This window comes from Tursiops truncatus, chromosome 3 (assembly GCF_011762595.2).
Source record: "Tursiops truncatus isolate mTurTru1 chromosome 3, mTurTru1.mat.Y, whole genome shotgun sequence".
NCBI lineage: Eukaryota > Metazoa > Chordata > Mammalia > Artiodactyla > Delphinidae > Tursiops > Tursiops truncatus.
This window is the reverse complement of record NC_047036.1, coordinates 158,195,348-158,208,584: the sequence shown is the minus strand read 5'-3', so window position 1 is coordinate 158,208,584 and position 13,237 is coordinate 158,195,348. Positions and strand designations below refer to the sequence as shown.

The 13,237-nt window shown below is 56.2% G+C and overlaps 1 protein-coding gene and 1 long non-coding RNA gene across 2 annotated transcripts; one reads left to right on the top strand and one right to left on the bottom strand.

Annotated features, from left to right (window-relative positions):
- The first annotated feature begins 1,450 nt into the window (after nt 1–1,450).
- Nucleotides 1,451–4,000, top strand: LOC117311688 (uncharacterized). Its single transcript, XR_004525986.2, has 3 exons — nt 1,451–1,638; nt 1,777–1,919; nt 2,244–4,000. It is a non-coding gene; the product is annotated as an uncharacterized lncRNA (long non-coding RNA).
- Nucleotides 4,001–10,516: 6,516 nt separating this feature from the next.
- KLF2 (KLF transcription factor 2) lies at nt 10,517–12,914 on the bottom strand. The gene is made up of 3 exons (XM_019951222.2): nt 12,734–12,914; nt 11,729–12,548; nt 10,517–11,180 (listed from the first exon to the last, which is right to left on the bottom strand). Exons 1-3 carry the CDS (start codon nt 12,806–12,808, stop codon nt 11,005–11,007), a joined length of 1,071 nt encoding a protein of 356 aa, XP_019806781.1. The 5' UTR covers nt 12,809–12,914; the 3' UTR covers nt 10,517–11,004.
- Between the last annotated feature and the right edge of the window lie 323 nt (nt 12,915–13,237).

Below are 13,237 nucleotides of genomic sequence, written 5' to 3'. Positions count from 1 at the left end.
AGCTCAGACCTGTCCAGTGTCCCCAGCCCCTGCCTTGTGACCGGGGCTGCCCCTCCAAGTCATCGGGAGCGCAGATCCTGGCAGGCAGGGCAAAGCCGGCCATGGGCTCCTGCAGTGAACCGCACTGAGGCAGGCAGAGAGTTGGTGGGAACCAGCCGTGCTTAATGGAACAGTCGCCAACTTCTGAGATGAGAAACCCTTCCTTCGACAAACCTCCGTGTGACTCAAAATGAACCGATGAGCCCCCGGCAAGCTGGCCTAAGTCACCCCAGGCCTTGTTGAGGAAATGAGACATCAGGATGTGTTTGAGGTTTGGGGTTCAACGGAAACACACCAGGAATGTGGAGAATTCTGCTTCTGAGAGCTGGGATTGGCACCTCTGGGCATATTTTGAAGCCAAGTGAAAAATGGGGCTGGCTGGACTCCTGATTCCTGGTTTTTCTCCTTGCTTTGAAATATCATAGAACCCAGAGGCCACAGACAGGGGGTTTGGCCAAGGAGTGTGTCTTTAGGTCTTGGGACAGTCCCCAAAAGGCCAACTCGGGGTCAAGGTTGAAATCAGGGGTGATGGAGGCGGAGGGCAATCAGGATGTCCTGGAGAAGGCAGGATGGCAGCCTCTCGAACAGCGAACAGCATCTGGCATTCGGCGGGTGCAGAACTATTTCCTGAATGACCCTGACAGTTTAGAGCCGCGTGTCTCAAAGTGTGGCTGAGCCAGCCCCCGGGGCGCTGCACACATGGCAACTTCTGGGCACTGCCCAAGACCCACCAGATAAGATTCAATCCCCCATGGAGGATGGAGGGGAGGAAACGGCAGAGGCTGAGCTCCCACAGTACGTGTGTCGGAGGGAACTTGACTCTGATTTACTTTTCTGAGCAGCCCAGGGGGAAGCTCTGGCTCCCAGAGATTGGGCAGAGGCAAACCCCAGAGCTGGGGTGACCCGGGCTGTCAGACCCCAAGTCCTGTCTACACTGCATGCTGCACACTCCCCCGCATTAGCGTCGGCACCGACTCCTGGAGTTGGTCAGAAATCCTGCTACCCCAGGAGAGCCTGAATTTGGGGTTTGGTTGCGTATGAGGACCCCGGGAACAGAGCCACTGCATCTGCTCGTGGTGCTGACTCCTTCTCAGCCAGGCCCCCCCGGTCATGCGGCACCCCTCACTCCTGGCTGCTCAGGCCCCATCGGATGGGGGTGCCAGATACCCATGCAGGTGCCCCCACCCCAGAGGTCGGGCCCACATGGTGGGGAGAAGAGGTTTTGCTGGGGGAGTCAGGGCAGTCTTCCCAGAGGAGGTGACGCTTGAGCTAAGCCTTGAAGGATGGACTGTCCCTCCATGGATACATAGGAAGGGCTTTTTGGCATAAGGAACAGCCTCTGCAAAGATGTGGGGTTGGGGAGGAGCAAGAGTGAGTCAGATCGGGGCGGGGGGGGGTGCTCGGAGATTAAGGTGAAAGGTGGAGAGTGATGTGGGAGAAGCAGAGGCTCAGAGGAGAGAGACTGCTGACCATTAAAGACCAGAATGCAGAGTGAAGGAGTCTCCAGCATGTTCTAAACAAGCAAGGGAGGAGGCTGTCTGGACGGCTGGGGCAGGCTCTCAGAAGCAGCCCCCCAGCGCACCCCACTGGAGCCACGAGGTGAGCTGCCCTTGGGGGTTCGGGGGTCACCCGCGCGCATCAGGGCAGGCTCCCATTCTGGAGGCCACGACCCCATGGGAACCACAAGAAATCCCCAAGGGACACCCGGAGACCTCACGGACCCGCCCTCCCCCCAAGATCTGCAGATGAATCCTGGGTGCACGCAGGCCCCCAAGCAAAGCCAGATCTGCGCCCCACCTCCCCCCAGCCTCAGAGCTGCCCCCAGCCTCGGCCCCGGAACCAATCTCCTGCCTCTGGGATTTGCTGGTTCGATCTTGGAGGTAATTCTGTACTATTATTACTAAATTTCCACGTATTTCCGGGTTTGCCAGCTTTCTCTCCGGGGTTTCTAATTTCATTCCATTGTTGTCGAAGAACATACTTGGTATTATCTCAAGCCGCTTCAATTTGTTGAGGTTGGTTGGTGGCCCATCCTGGGGAATGTTCATGTGTATTTTGCCGCTGTTGGGTGGAGTGTTCTAGATGTGTCTGTTCAGTCTAGTTGGTTTCCAGACTCCCTCTGTTAAAAAAAAAAAAAAAAGTGGTGGAGGGGAGGGAAAAATAGAAAGGCTTGTCAATAGAATGTTCTGTTCATGTTGTTCTAGGTTAAAATGGAGCAGGTCCTGGCAAGCAGGTGCACTCAGCCAGCGTGTCCACTCCCGTGGCTCAAGGTGGACAAGGGACCAGGAGGCCTGGCTGGCCTGTCCCCACTGTACGGCCTCTGCTGCTTTGGAGTGAGGGTGGATGACGTCAGCCCAGCTCAGGCCCTGGCCCAGTGGAGGGTCTCTTGATCTGGCCTCCAGGGGTCTGTGTTCCCTCCCGAGAAGGCTGTCCCGGGTAGTCCAGGCCTGGTGGGGCCGGGTGCTGGCTGCAAGCAGAGCAGCCTGTAGGCTGAGCGGGCGGACGGGCGTGCCGGGTGTGAGCGGCACCTCGACCGCAGGCCTGTCCGGCTCCTGGGGAGCCTCTGCCTCTCTGCACAGCCCATGCTGCTGCAAAACCCCGATTTCCGGGCGACCCCGAAGCTATGCTGCTGGCAGCGCTCCCTCCCCTTTTCTGTTGCCCCCATTTCACAGAGGAGGAAACCGAGGCCCAGAGAGTGGCTGGTTGGAGCTAGCAGTGGCGAGCTGGTGCAGAAGGGACATCCAAACACTGAGAGATTTGCAGATGCTCGGCCTGAGCCTGCAGCTCCTGGGTGAGCTGTTCAGAAAAGAAAAACACTTCCGACTTTCTGAGAGGCAGCGCATAAAGCTTTCAAAAGAAAACAAGGGATCCAGCAATTCTACTTCTGGGTCGATCCCCGAAAGCAGGGTCTCAGAAACATGTCTGCATACCCGTGTTCATGGCAGCTTTACCCACAACAGCCAAAAGGTGGAAGCAGCCCAAGTATCTATCACGGGATGAATAAACAAACAAATGTGGGTTATCCACGCAATGGAATATTATTCAGCCTTAAAAAGGAAGGAAGTTCTGACATTTAACAGTGTAGATAAACCTTGAGGACATTATGCTGAGTGCAATAAACCAGTCACAAAAGGACAAATACTGTAGGTCTCCGCTTACGTGAGGTCCCTAAGGGAGTCAGATTCGTAGAGACAGAAGGTAGAGTGGTGGGTGCCAGGGCCTGGGGGAAGGGGCTGGGCAGTGAGTGTTCAATGGGGCCAGCGTTTCAGTTTGAGAAGATGAACAAGTTCTGGAGATGGATGGTGGTGATGGCTGCCCAACAGTGTGAGGGTACCTGAGGCCACGGAACTGTAGGTACACTTGATACTGGGCAAAATGGTTCATTTTAGGTTATGTGTATTTTACGACCATGACAAAAGAAAGAAAACAAGAGATGGAAGGGAAGAGAATAGGGAAATGGAGGCGACACAGCCTAGAGAAAGTACTCAGGCCTGGAGCAGGGTCTTGGCGGGGGACCTGTCCCCATCCTCCCAGGGCTGTGTCCCCCCCAGAACAGTGAGGTTGTCTCCCTTGGTTGGTCCCAGCCAGGGCCTGGCCTCCGCCCCCAGGGAACCCCAAGTCAGAACCAGCCTCCAGGTTCTGGGGTGAGAAATGCTTAAGGAACCCAGAGAAGGGTAGAGAAGGGTGTGGGACCTCAGAGGAGAAAGGGGTGCCTTCACAGGCATGGGTCATGGTGGAAGAACCGTGTTATAGGGCTTGAGAGAGCGCAAAGCTGATGGTCACCCCTGTGCCCTCCTGTGCTCTCCTGAAAGCCCCATATGTGGGGTCTCCCTCCACTCCACTCCCTCCCAGGTGGGCCAATCCATGAGCCCCAACATTGGAGGCAGGATAGATAGGGGTCCCATGAGGCTGAATGAGCTGTGCTCTCCCAGGAGGCCCAGCCAAGGCCCTGGGATTTGTGGAGGAGAGGGGTGAGGCGGGTGTGGGGCACAGAGCCTTCTGAGACAGGATGGCCACAGGGTCTCAGCCGTGGGGAGTCTGGGTAAGGATTTGGGAGACAGAACTCCAGGGAGCTCTGGCTTTTCCTGCTGTGTGACCTCGGGCAGTTTCCTCCCCTTTTCTGAGCCTCCCCATGCACTGCTCACCTCCCTGGCACATTGAAGAGTTCATCTGCACCCCCGGACGCCCCGCCCACCGCCGAGTTCCACCTGCTTGGGTACCGTTTGCCAACGTGCAGTCAGGCCTGGAGGAGCCCATTCATCTGAAAGAAGTGGCTGAGTGTGGTCCAGTGGGAGGAGGACATTGAGTCCTCCATCCCAGGGAGGGGCTAAGGTCAGCTGGATGGATGGTCAGGGCCTTGAAGGACAAGGAGCAGCTGGCCAGCATTTCTGGCTGAGTGAACAGCAAGTGCAAAGGCCCTGAGGCAGGTCTGGAGGGCATGTCTTTTTATGCCCAGAGCCACAAATGGCCATAAATGTAACCCTGCTCCACCCTTACGCTCCTCCAAAAAAAAAAGAATTAAAACCGGTGGAGGATGGGGTGTTGAGATTTGCCTCCTCTCTCAGCCTCCCTCATGAACCAGAGTGAACCTGGCCTTCTGCGAGTGCACAGCTAAGGGAAAACCCCTACCTTCAGAGTGGGAGTCCTAGCATCGGTGTATGACTCTGGGAAACACCTCTGGGCCTCAGTTTCCTCTTCTACAAGAGGAGAGATGACGTCTCTGAGGGGTTTTCCCAGGCACGGCTTAAGAAGCAAAGGTGATGGGAATTGAGATTCCAGGGACAGCTTCTTTCACCCCCTGTGGGGTGAGGGCCAGCAGGGCCCCAGCCCCTTGTCTGGTGGCCTCCTGCCTTTCACCTGAGGATCTGGTTTCTGGCTTTGAGGCTGCAGAGATTCTCCCAGTGCAGCTATGGGAAGAATCCAGGGAACAGCATCTCAGGTCTAGGGAACAGCATGTCCAAAGGCCCTGAGGCAGCACTGAAGGGGAGCATGTCTGCTGGACAGTAAGGAGAACAGTGTGGCTGAGTGCACACAGAGACATGAAGGAGAGGTGGGCAGGAGGAGGTGGGGCTCCCCAGACCACAATGAAATCTTTGGATTTATTCTAGAATGATAGTGGCCTACTATAGGATACCATCTGATTTTGTTGGGAAGACAAAATTGTCCCCAGTATGTGGTCCATGTAGAGGAGCCATTGCCCTGGGTGTTTTCAGGTGGAGAAACAGAGGGTCAGAGAGACCCAGGGACTGTCTACTGCAGAGACATCCAGATGGAGAAAAACTTTCATTTTAGGAAGCCTCAGGTTCAAAGCTCAGCTCCATTATGTGGACAGTGGCCTCGTCTCCCCAGGCCTCCATTTTCCTACCTGTAAAATGGGCACAAATGCCTGGAAAACACTCATCACAGGGTCTGACTCATAGAAATCTCTCTCCCTACCTCATGCCTACGGAGACTCCCAAGCCTTTTTTTAAAAAAAATCATCATAAGATGTACATAACATAAAATTTACCATTTTAACCATTTTTAAGTATTCGATTCAGTGCTATTAATTTTATTCACACTGTTATGCAACCATGCTAACTAACTATGTCCAAAACTTTTTCATCACCTCACACAGAAACCCTGTCCCCATTAAACATTAACTCCCTGGTCCTCTCCCCCAACCCCTGGCACCCACCCTTCTACTTCCTGTCTCTGTGGATTTAGCTGCTCTAGGACCTCACATATTATTCAGGATAATGTTTTTGAGGTTCATCTACCTGGTAGCTGTGTTCGTGCTTCTTTCCCGTTTATGGTTTAGTTAATATTCTGTTCCATGGATGTGTCACCTTTTGTCTATCCACTCATCAGTTGATGGCCATGTGTGTTGTTTCCCCCTTTTGGTGGCTGGGAATCCCGCTGCTGTGAACACTGATGTACAAGCATCTGTCTGAGTCCTTGTTTTTAATTCTTTGGGGTCTACACCTAGGAGTGGGAGCTTTTGGGGGGAACTTCTTCCTTCCGGCCTCCTTTTGTTTCTTATTACAACATCTCAGGGAACTCCATTCACCTAGCCAGGCTGCCCCCCGACACCTGTGTTTCCTGACCCCATTTCTCCCTGCCCAAGATTTTCCCGGAAAGTGAGTTTTCCGGGATATTCAGACGGAAGCCTCGAAGGAGCTCACTGGGGCTTCCAGGAACCCCCAGACTGTGTGCGTGGAAGAAAACAAGGCGAGCTTGATGCAGTTTAGCATGTAGATGTTTCCAGGCATGGGTAGGAGCTGTGACGTCAAGATTGGACCAACCTGAGTTGGAGCCCTCACTCCACCACCTACACCCACACCGGGCAAGGGGCTAGCCTTCCTCTCTCCGCACCAGATTTCTGCATTTGGAAAATGAGGGTGGCTATTCCACTCCCCCAAACCCCCCAGCTTGGTGGGAAGGTTGAAAGAGAGAATTTGTATTAAGTGCCCGGGATGAAAGCACCTGCCCCAGCCTGAAGCTCAGCTCAAGTTCACGCTGGGTTAGTCATTCAACAAACTTTTGTTGACAGTGGCTGTGGTTGAAGAGGCAAGGCTGAGTCACTTCTGAGTCACTCCTGCTTCCCCAGGACTCAGATCAGTGCTGAGGAATTGGGAGCATTTGCTGAATGAATGAGTGGAGGAGAGAGAGAGAGAGAGAGAGAGAGAGAGAGAGAGAGAGAGAATGAGACAGAGGTGGAGAGAAGGGAAGGGAGAGAGATTGAGAGAAAGATTATCTATCATCTATCCATCCTATCTATCCATCCATCCATCTTTCTATCTATCTATCTATCTATCTATCTATCATCTATCTATCTATCCATCCGTCAGTCCGTCCGTCTATCTAGAGACACAGACAGATGGTGGGTAGCAAGACTTGAAATTCACACACACCAATCTCACAGGAGAGACTCACCCTGCAGTCCACACCCCAGTGCTGGGCACTCATCTCCCGTCTGTCATTCCATCCCCGCAGCACCACCCTCACCTCCCAGCCGAAGAAACAGGCCCGCAAGGCAGAGCTGAGGGCTTCCATGGGAAAGAATGGTTTTGCCTAAGCAGTGGTACTCACTGTGGGCGATTCTGCACCCTCCCCCTCCAAGGGACACTTAGAGACATTTTTGTTGTCACAACTGCAGGACTGCAGGGCTGGGGGTGCTACTGGCATCTCCTGGGTCGAGACCAGAAATGCTGCTGAACACCCTACAATGTGCAGGACAGTCCCCCAGAGTAAAGAAGGATGCGGCCTCAGATGTCAGCAGTGTCGAGATTGAGAAACCCTGTATGAATTATTTGGAAAAAAATTTATGTAGCTTCGTAGCTCACACTGCACACCAGAAGAAATTCCCGATGGGTTAGATGGTATAAACCAGGCTGATCCCTCAGTGTTTGTGTTACCTCTTCTCTCCCCCCCACTCAGTTTCTGTATTTAAATACGTGCAGCATCCTAGCACCTCAGGTCAGATACTTAACAGATGCAAAGTGTCTCACATGTCCACAGAACTCCCTAACCCAGTGGTTCTCAGACTGGAGTGAACCTGCTTTCAGGGGACACTGGCAGTGTCTGGAGATATTTTTGGTTGTCACAACTCGGGGGCGTAGGTGCTGCTGGTATCGAGTGGGTGGAGGCCAGGGATGCTGCTAACGTCCTACAGTGCACGGGGCAGCATCTACCACCGAGGATGATCCAGCCCCGATGTTGATGATCATGGGGTTGAGAAACCCCTGTGCTTGTCACACACCAGCTCAGCGTGGGTCCAGGCTATCAGAGACACCTGGTGCTGGTGCCTTTGAGAGCCATTCATCTCTGGCTTGCTGCCTTGAAACTCCCCAGGGTGTGGCTAAGCCTGGGTGCTAGCTCAGCTTTGCTGAAGGGGTAGGTGCTGAGTCAGGCATGTGCTGGGACTCACCTGACCCTCTGAAGGCTCTCCCTCCCCCCACTTCACACCACATCATTCTAGGATGCCTGGGGCTCCCTGACATACAGGAAACTCCTAGTAGAAAAACAGCTCCTGTATCTTTCCCCCATCACTGGAGTCACTCTTGGGAGAGCATTTTGGCAATGCCCAAAGTCCTCCAAAACCGTCATCCTTTCCAACCCTGGGGGACAATCTGAAATGTGGCCCAGTGTGTACATACAGATGCCCAGCGCTTGTTTGCATAAGCAACTTCTGGCACGTCCAAATGTTATATTATGCAGCCATTTAAAATAATAAAAACATATTGTGGAGGAAAATATATGGAAAAATGGTTATAACTTTTCCTGGAAAAAAAAAGAGGATACAGTGAGAGTCACAGCCATGCAAAAACAATTCAACCACTGACCAGAAACCCCTTCCTCCAAAAAACTTTGACGAAAATTGGGTTGTAGAATGCAGGGCAAAAAATTTTTTTTCTGCTTTGATATTTTATATTTTCTCAAGTGGACACCAGGAAGGAATAGTGTTCTGTGTCTTGTCACAGGGATGGGGACAGGGCCCAGCAGTGAGGTTTTATTCATACTTTTCTCTGGGTGGCATCTGTCATGGAAACTTGCGTCCTGGGATGGCGCCCCCTCCTTGCTAGTAAAAGGGATGAATGATGATCTTTTAGGAACTCGAGCAGGTGTTTCAGCCGCGGCACTAACGGCACTGAGACCGAATGGTTCTCTGTGGAGGGGGCTACCTTGTGCCTTCTACGATGTTTCTGCAGCATCCCTGGCTCCCGCCCACTAGATGCTAGCAGCATCCCCCAGTTGTGAAAACCCCAAATATCTCAAGACTGGGTTGCAACTGGCTGAGAACCACCCATCCAGAAGCTATTTGAAGGAAGTCAACATTTGGGTTTCAGAAAGGGGCAGAGAAAACGATGAGGGAGTGTTTCTGCATTAATCAGTGCAAGCCAGCTCTTTGCCGGCCCCGTGTCTTGCTGAAACGTGTCTTGCTGAAACGCACTGCTGCGTAGGAGCCTGACACTTTCTATTGTATCAGTTGGAGGCACTCAGGAAACAGAAACTCAGCAGCTTCAGTCCCCTTACAAGTGGCCTCTCATTGGATTCAGAGGCCTCTGGGAGGTGTTTTCGAGCAAGCCAGAAACATGGCTTTACCCGTGCGTTTAAAAACTCAACAAGAAAGACTGGAGGACCGTACCAAAAACTTATTTAAAATCTCTTGCGAGTCTTCTACTCCTACTGCCTCTGAAACCAGCTCTGAGCAAAGAGGGGCGTTTCCACGGATTGAGGGGGCCGGTGCTCTGCTCTGGAATCGTTTTTTGCAAAACCTGCAGAGAGAGGGTACAGAGGCTCACACACACGCACACTCACACACCCCATCGCCAGCGGAAGTGGGCCCAGGCTCTTTACTCGAGAAAGATGCATCAGATTGTCATCTCCCATTTCTGCTTTTTGTGGATTACCAAACGCTCTCAGCTGTTTCCAGGGCTGCCGTCAGGGGTAGGGGGTGGGGAGGAAGGATGAAGAGAGGGAGGAAGGGAGGAAATCCCAGCCTCTGTCGCAATAGGGCAAGAGTGTTTTAAAACAGGCGCTGCTTACAAGCTATTTTCACTTTCTGGAAAGAACTTATGCAATTGTTAGTGGCCATGGTTACCCACCCAGGGCCCCCAGAAGGGGGAAGAGGAGGGGGAACCTGCCAGGGAGAGGCACCTCCTCGCCTGATTGAGGTATTCAGGGTGCTGTACAGGGGTCCTCCCTTGCTCACGAGGTACATTTCTGGAGTGGCCGCCTCCAGCCAGCAAGGCTGGGGCTCTGATGTGACTCCACACAAGGGCAGCTGCAGGGGAGGGTCTTATAACCCTCCACCACCAGCAACAGGTGGGTTGTTGCAGAAATCCCTCTAGTGGGATTCAGGGACCCCTGGGAGGCAGCCAGACCAGGCTGGCACCCTGACACCACTGTTCCATAGCTACCTCTCTGGGCCTCTGCTCAACTGGAAAAGCGTACTCACCATCCATGACCCTCAAACGTGGATTTCATTTTTTTCTAACAGGATGGGGAACTCATCTTAAAAATAAAAAAAAAAAATTCTGCTAAAAGGCAAGACTAGTGAAAGGTAAAACAGGTCAGAAACTCAGCATTTTGCCCCTTCTGAAGGAAAAAAAAAAAAAAAAGTCTGCACACTACAGAAGTTTGGCTAAAACCTCAGAAGCTTCCAAAAGGAGGTAAGGCTTTTTTCAGCCCAGGGGAGGCCACGTCAGTGGGACCAGCAGTTTCTCCAGCTCTGGGGAAAAAGAGGCAATTTATGGCTCAGGGAACAACCTTAAAATAACTCTCCCTCAGTCCTAAAAGGCAGTGTTTAAATTTATAGAAAAACCCACAGGTTCCTGGCAGCTGGGGGCTGCAGCTGGCAACCCCAGATGCTGGCCAGGGCAGGACCCACTTCACCCTGCCTCTGCCAGGCTGCCCTCCATCAAAGCTGCCCGTTCCCCCCAGCCCCTCCCAAGTGTCCCAAGCCCCCAGCTTCCAAGCAGCCAGACCAGTGCTGTGATTTTTTTCAAAAGATGCAAAACTTTTTTTTTAATTAAAAAACAGCAAAATCTTATAAAAATGAACCAGGCAGTCAAAATGCCCACCTGTCTTCCTATTTACAGTAATACAATATCTGTCACAGTCATTATGTACAATATTATAAAAAATGTTGCACAGTACAAATTAAGGCTGTATTTTTCACGAGGCATCAAGCCTCGATCCTCTAGTGTAGACCCGGCAGGGGGGAAGACGACACTTAATTATTGCACCATTTTGAAAACAAAACTCGTCAAGGAGGATTGTGGTCTTCTCCCACCGGGCCTTCAGTCTCTGATGGGGGCCGGGCGTCGCCGTCGTCGTCGTGGGGGGAGCCCCCTCGGTGGCCACGCTGTGCCCGGCCCGGTCCTCTGGGCCCAATAAATACCAGTCACAGTTTGGAAGGGGGCCGTGCCCGGCGCGTGGGACCCGCCACGGCCGCGCGCGGGTGGGCGGGGGGCGTCCAGGCTACATGTGCCGCTTCATGTGCAGAGCCAGGTGGTCCGAGCGTGAGAAGGCACGGTCGCACAGGTGGCACTGGAAGGGCCGGTGGCCCGTGTGCTTGCGGTAGTGGCGCGTGAGTTCGTCGGATCGCGCAAACTTCCAGCCGCAGCCGTCCCAGTTGCAGTGATAGGGCTTTTCGCCTGCAGGGAGGGGGCGAGAGCCGGCCTTAGTTTCCCTCCCGCCTGTGGCTCTGATACTCACAGACACTCACCCTGATTAGTGGCTACTCGGGCGCGCACAACCTACCCCTAACCAGCTCTCTGAAGGGCGCCCGCTATGTTTTGAACCTCTAGGGATCCTAGGCACGTTATCTCCCATTCCCGGGTCTCCTGATCCTCACTCCCCAGGGGTCCTAAGCGCGCACAGTCCGCTCTGCAGTGTCTTTCAGCCACGCCCCCGGGGGGCTCCTAAGCTTGCACCTTCCCCCCCCACGACAGTCTGAGACATAGCATCCCCCTAGGTTTCGTAAGTGTGCATGCCTGCCCAAAGTACCGAGCCACATTCCCAGGAGGGTCCTAAGCGCGCGCCCCGTCCCCAGGGTCCGGAGCCACGCCCCCAGCCAAGCCCCAGGGGGGCTAAGACCTTGCCCCCTCCCCAACCTCTGGGCCACGCCCTCTGGGGGGGCTCCTAAGCACGCCCTTCCTCCAGCTCCCCCCGCATTGGTCCCCAGCCCGTGCTCGCTGCCCACCTGTATGCGTGCGCAGGTGCGCCTTGAGGTGGGAGCTCTTGGTATAGGTCTTGCCGCAGCCCGCGTAACTGCAGGTGTGCGTGGCGGTGCGTTTGCGCGGCCAGGACCGCCGGCCGCGCTTGGGCTTGGCCTCCAGCAGCTCCAGCGGAGACGCGGGCGGCGTGAGGAGACCTCGGGCGGCTGGCGGCGCCAAGCCCAGAGCTGCGGCGGCGGCCGCCGCGTCGTCGAAGAGGCCGAAGGCCGCGGGCGCCGGCGGCGCGTAATGCAGGCCGGGCCCGGGCGCGCCGAAGCCGGGGCCACCGAAGGGAGGCGGGAAGGGGGCGCGCGCGCCGGGCGCGGGGAGGCGCGCGGGGCCGTCTGGGCTGAGCGGTGGCGTGTCGGGCGGTGGTGGGGGGCGGCCCCCGGGGCCTCGCATGCACGCAGCTGCCGGGCCCGGGGCACCCTCGCGCTTGAGGCCCCGAGGTCCGCGGGCCAGGCCCGGCGCGCAGCCGTAGCCGCCGCCGCCGTCTGCCTCGGGGGGTTCGGCTTTCACCAGGCGGCCCGGCGGCGCCAGCAGGAAGCGACCGTGCAGCGCTGGCCCCGGCGGCACGTCCAGCTCGGGCCGCAGTAGCTCGGACACCAAACCGCCCGCGGGGGCGCCGTAGGGAGGAGGGGCGCCGGGCTCAGTGTAGTAGAACGCAGGCGGCGGGGGCGGCGGCGGCGGCGGCTCCGGGGCGGACTCAGCGCCCAGGCCGTCCAGCCCCATGGACAGGATGAAGTCCAGCACGCTGTTGAGGTCGTCGTCCGTGCCGCCTGCCTCGGGCTCTGCGCGCGGCCAGCGCTGCGGGTGACAGAGCGATAGGCGCGGGCGTGAGCGCGCGGCGGGGCCGGGGATCGCTGCCCGCTGCCTGCGTTCTACTACCCTAAGCCCGCTGTCCCTGCCGCCTGCGTTCTACTACCCCGCAGCCCACGTTCTACTACCCTGAGCCAGCCGCCCCCGCCGCCCGCGGTCCCTGCCGCCCTCACCTCCTGCAGGCCGCGCTCCCGGCACGGGCTGGCGAAAGTGGAGAAGGACGGTAGGATGGGCTCGCTCAGCGCCATGGCTGGGACCCGGGGCTGACGCGGATTCGGGACACCGGTGAGTGGCTGCCCGGAGCCGGGCTGGTCGGGACGCGGGCGGGTGGGGACGACTCTGCGGGCAGCGGCCGGGCCCGCCCAAGCCTTATAGGCGCGGCGCGCGCGGGGGCCGGGCCAAGGCGGCGGCGGCGGAAACGCGTCCCGGATGGGGACGAGCTCCGGGCGCAGCCTAAATTTAGCCGCGGTATATAAGCCGGCGGGCGGCGGCGGCAGTGGCCACTGAGGCCGCCAGGGCCCTGAGCGGCCGGATCGGCCCATCGTGCGCAGCTAGGCGGCGCCCCCGGCCCGGGCCCGCCCCCGCCTGTCTCCCCGGCGACGGCGTCAACACACGCTCCACAACAGCAGCGTGACGCTCAGGGATCCCCGGGGCACCCCGTGGGCTCCCGCCTGCGG

Coding starts and splice junctions, on each gene's coding strand:
- KLF2 (XM_019951222.2), bottom strand. CDS start 12,808: ATGGCGCTGAGCGAGCCCATCCTACCGTCCTTCTCCACTTTCGCCAGC. Junction 12,549..12,733: donor GGGAGCGCGGCCTGCAGGAG/GTGAGGGCGGCA, acceptor TGTCACCCGCAG/CGCTGGCCGCGCGCAGAGCC. Junction 11,181..11,728: donor GCACCTGCGCACGCATACAG/GTGGGCAGCGAG, acceptor CCCTCCCTGCAG/GCGAAAAGCCCTATCACTGC.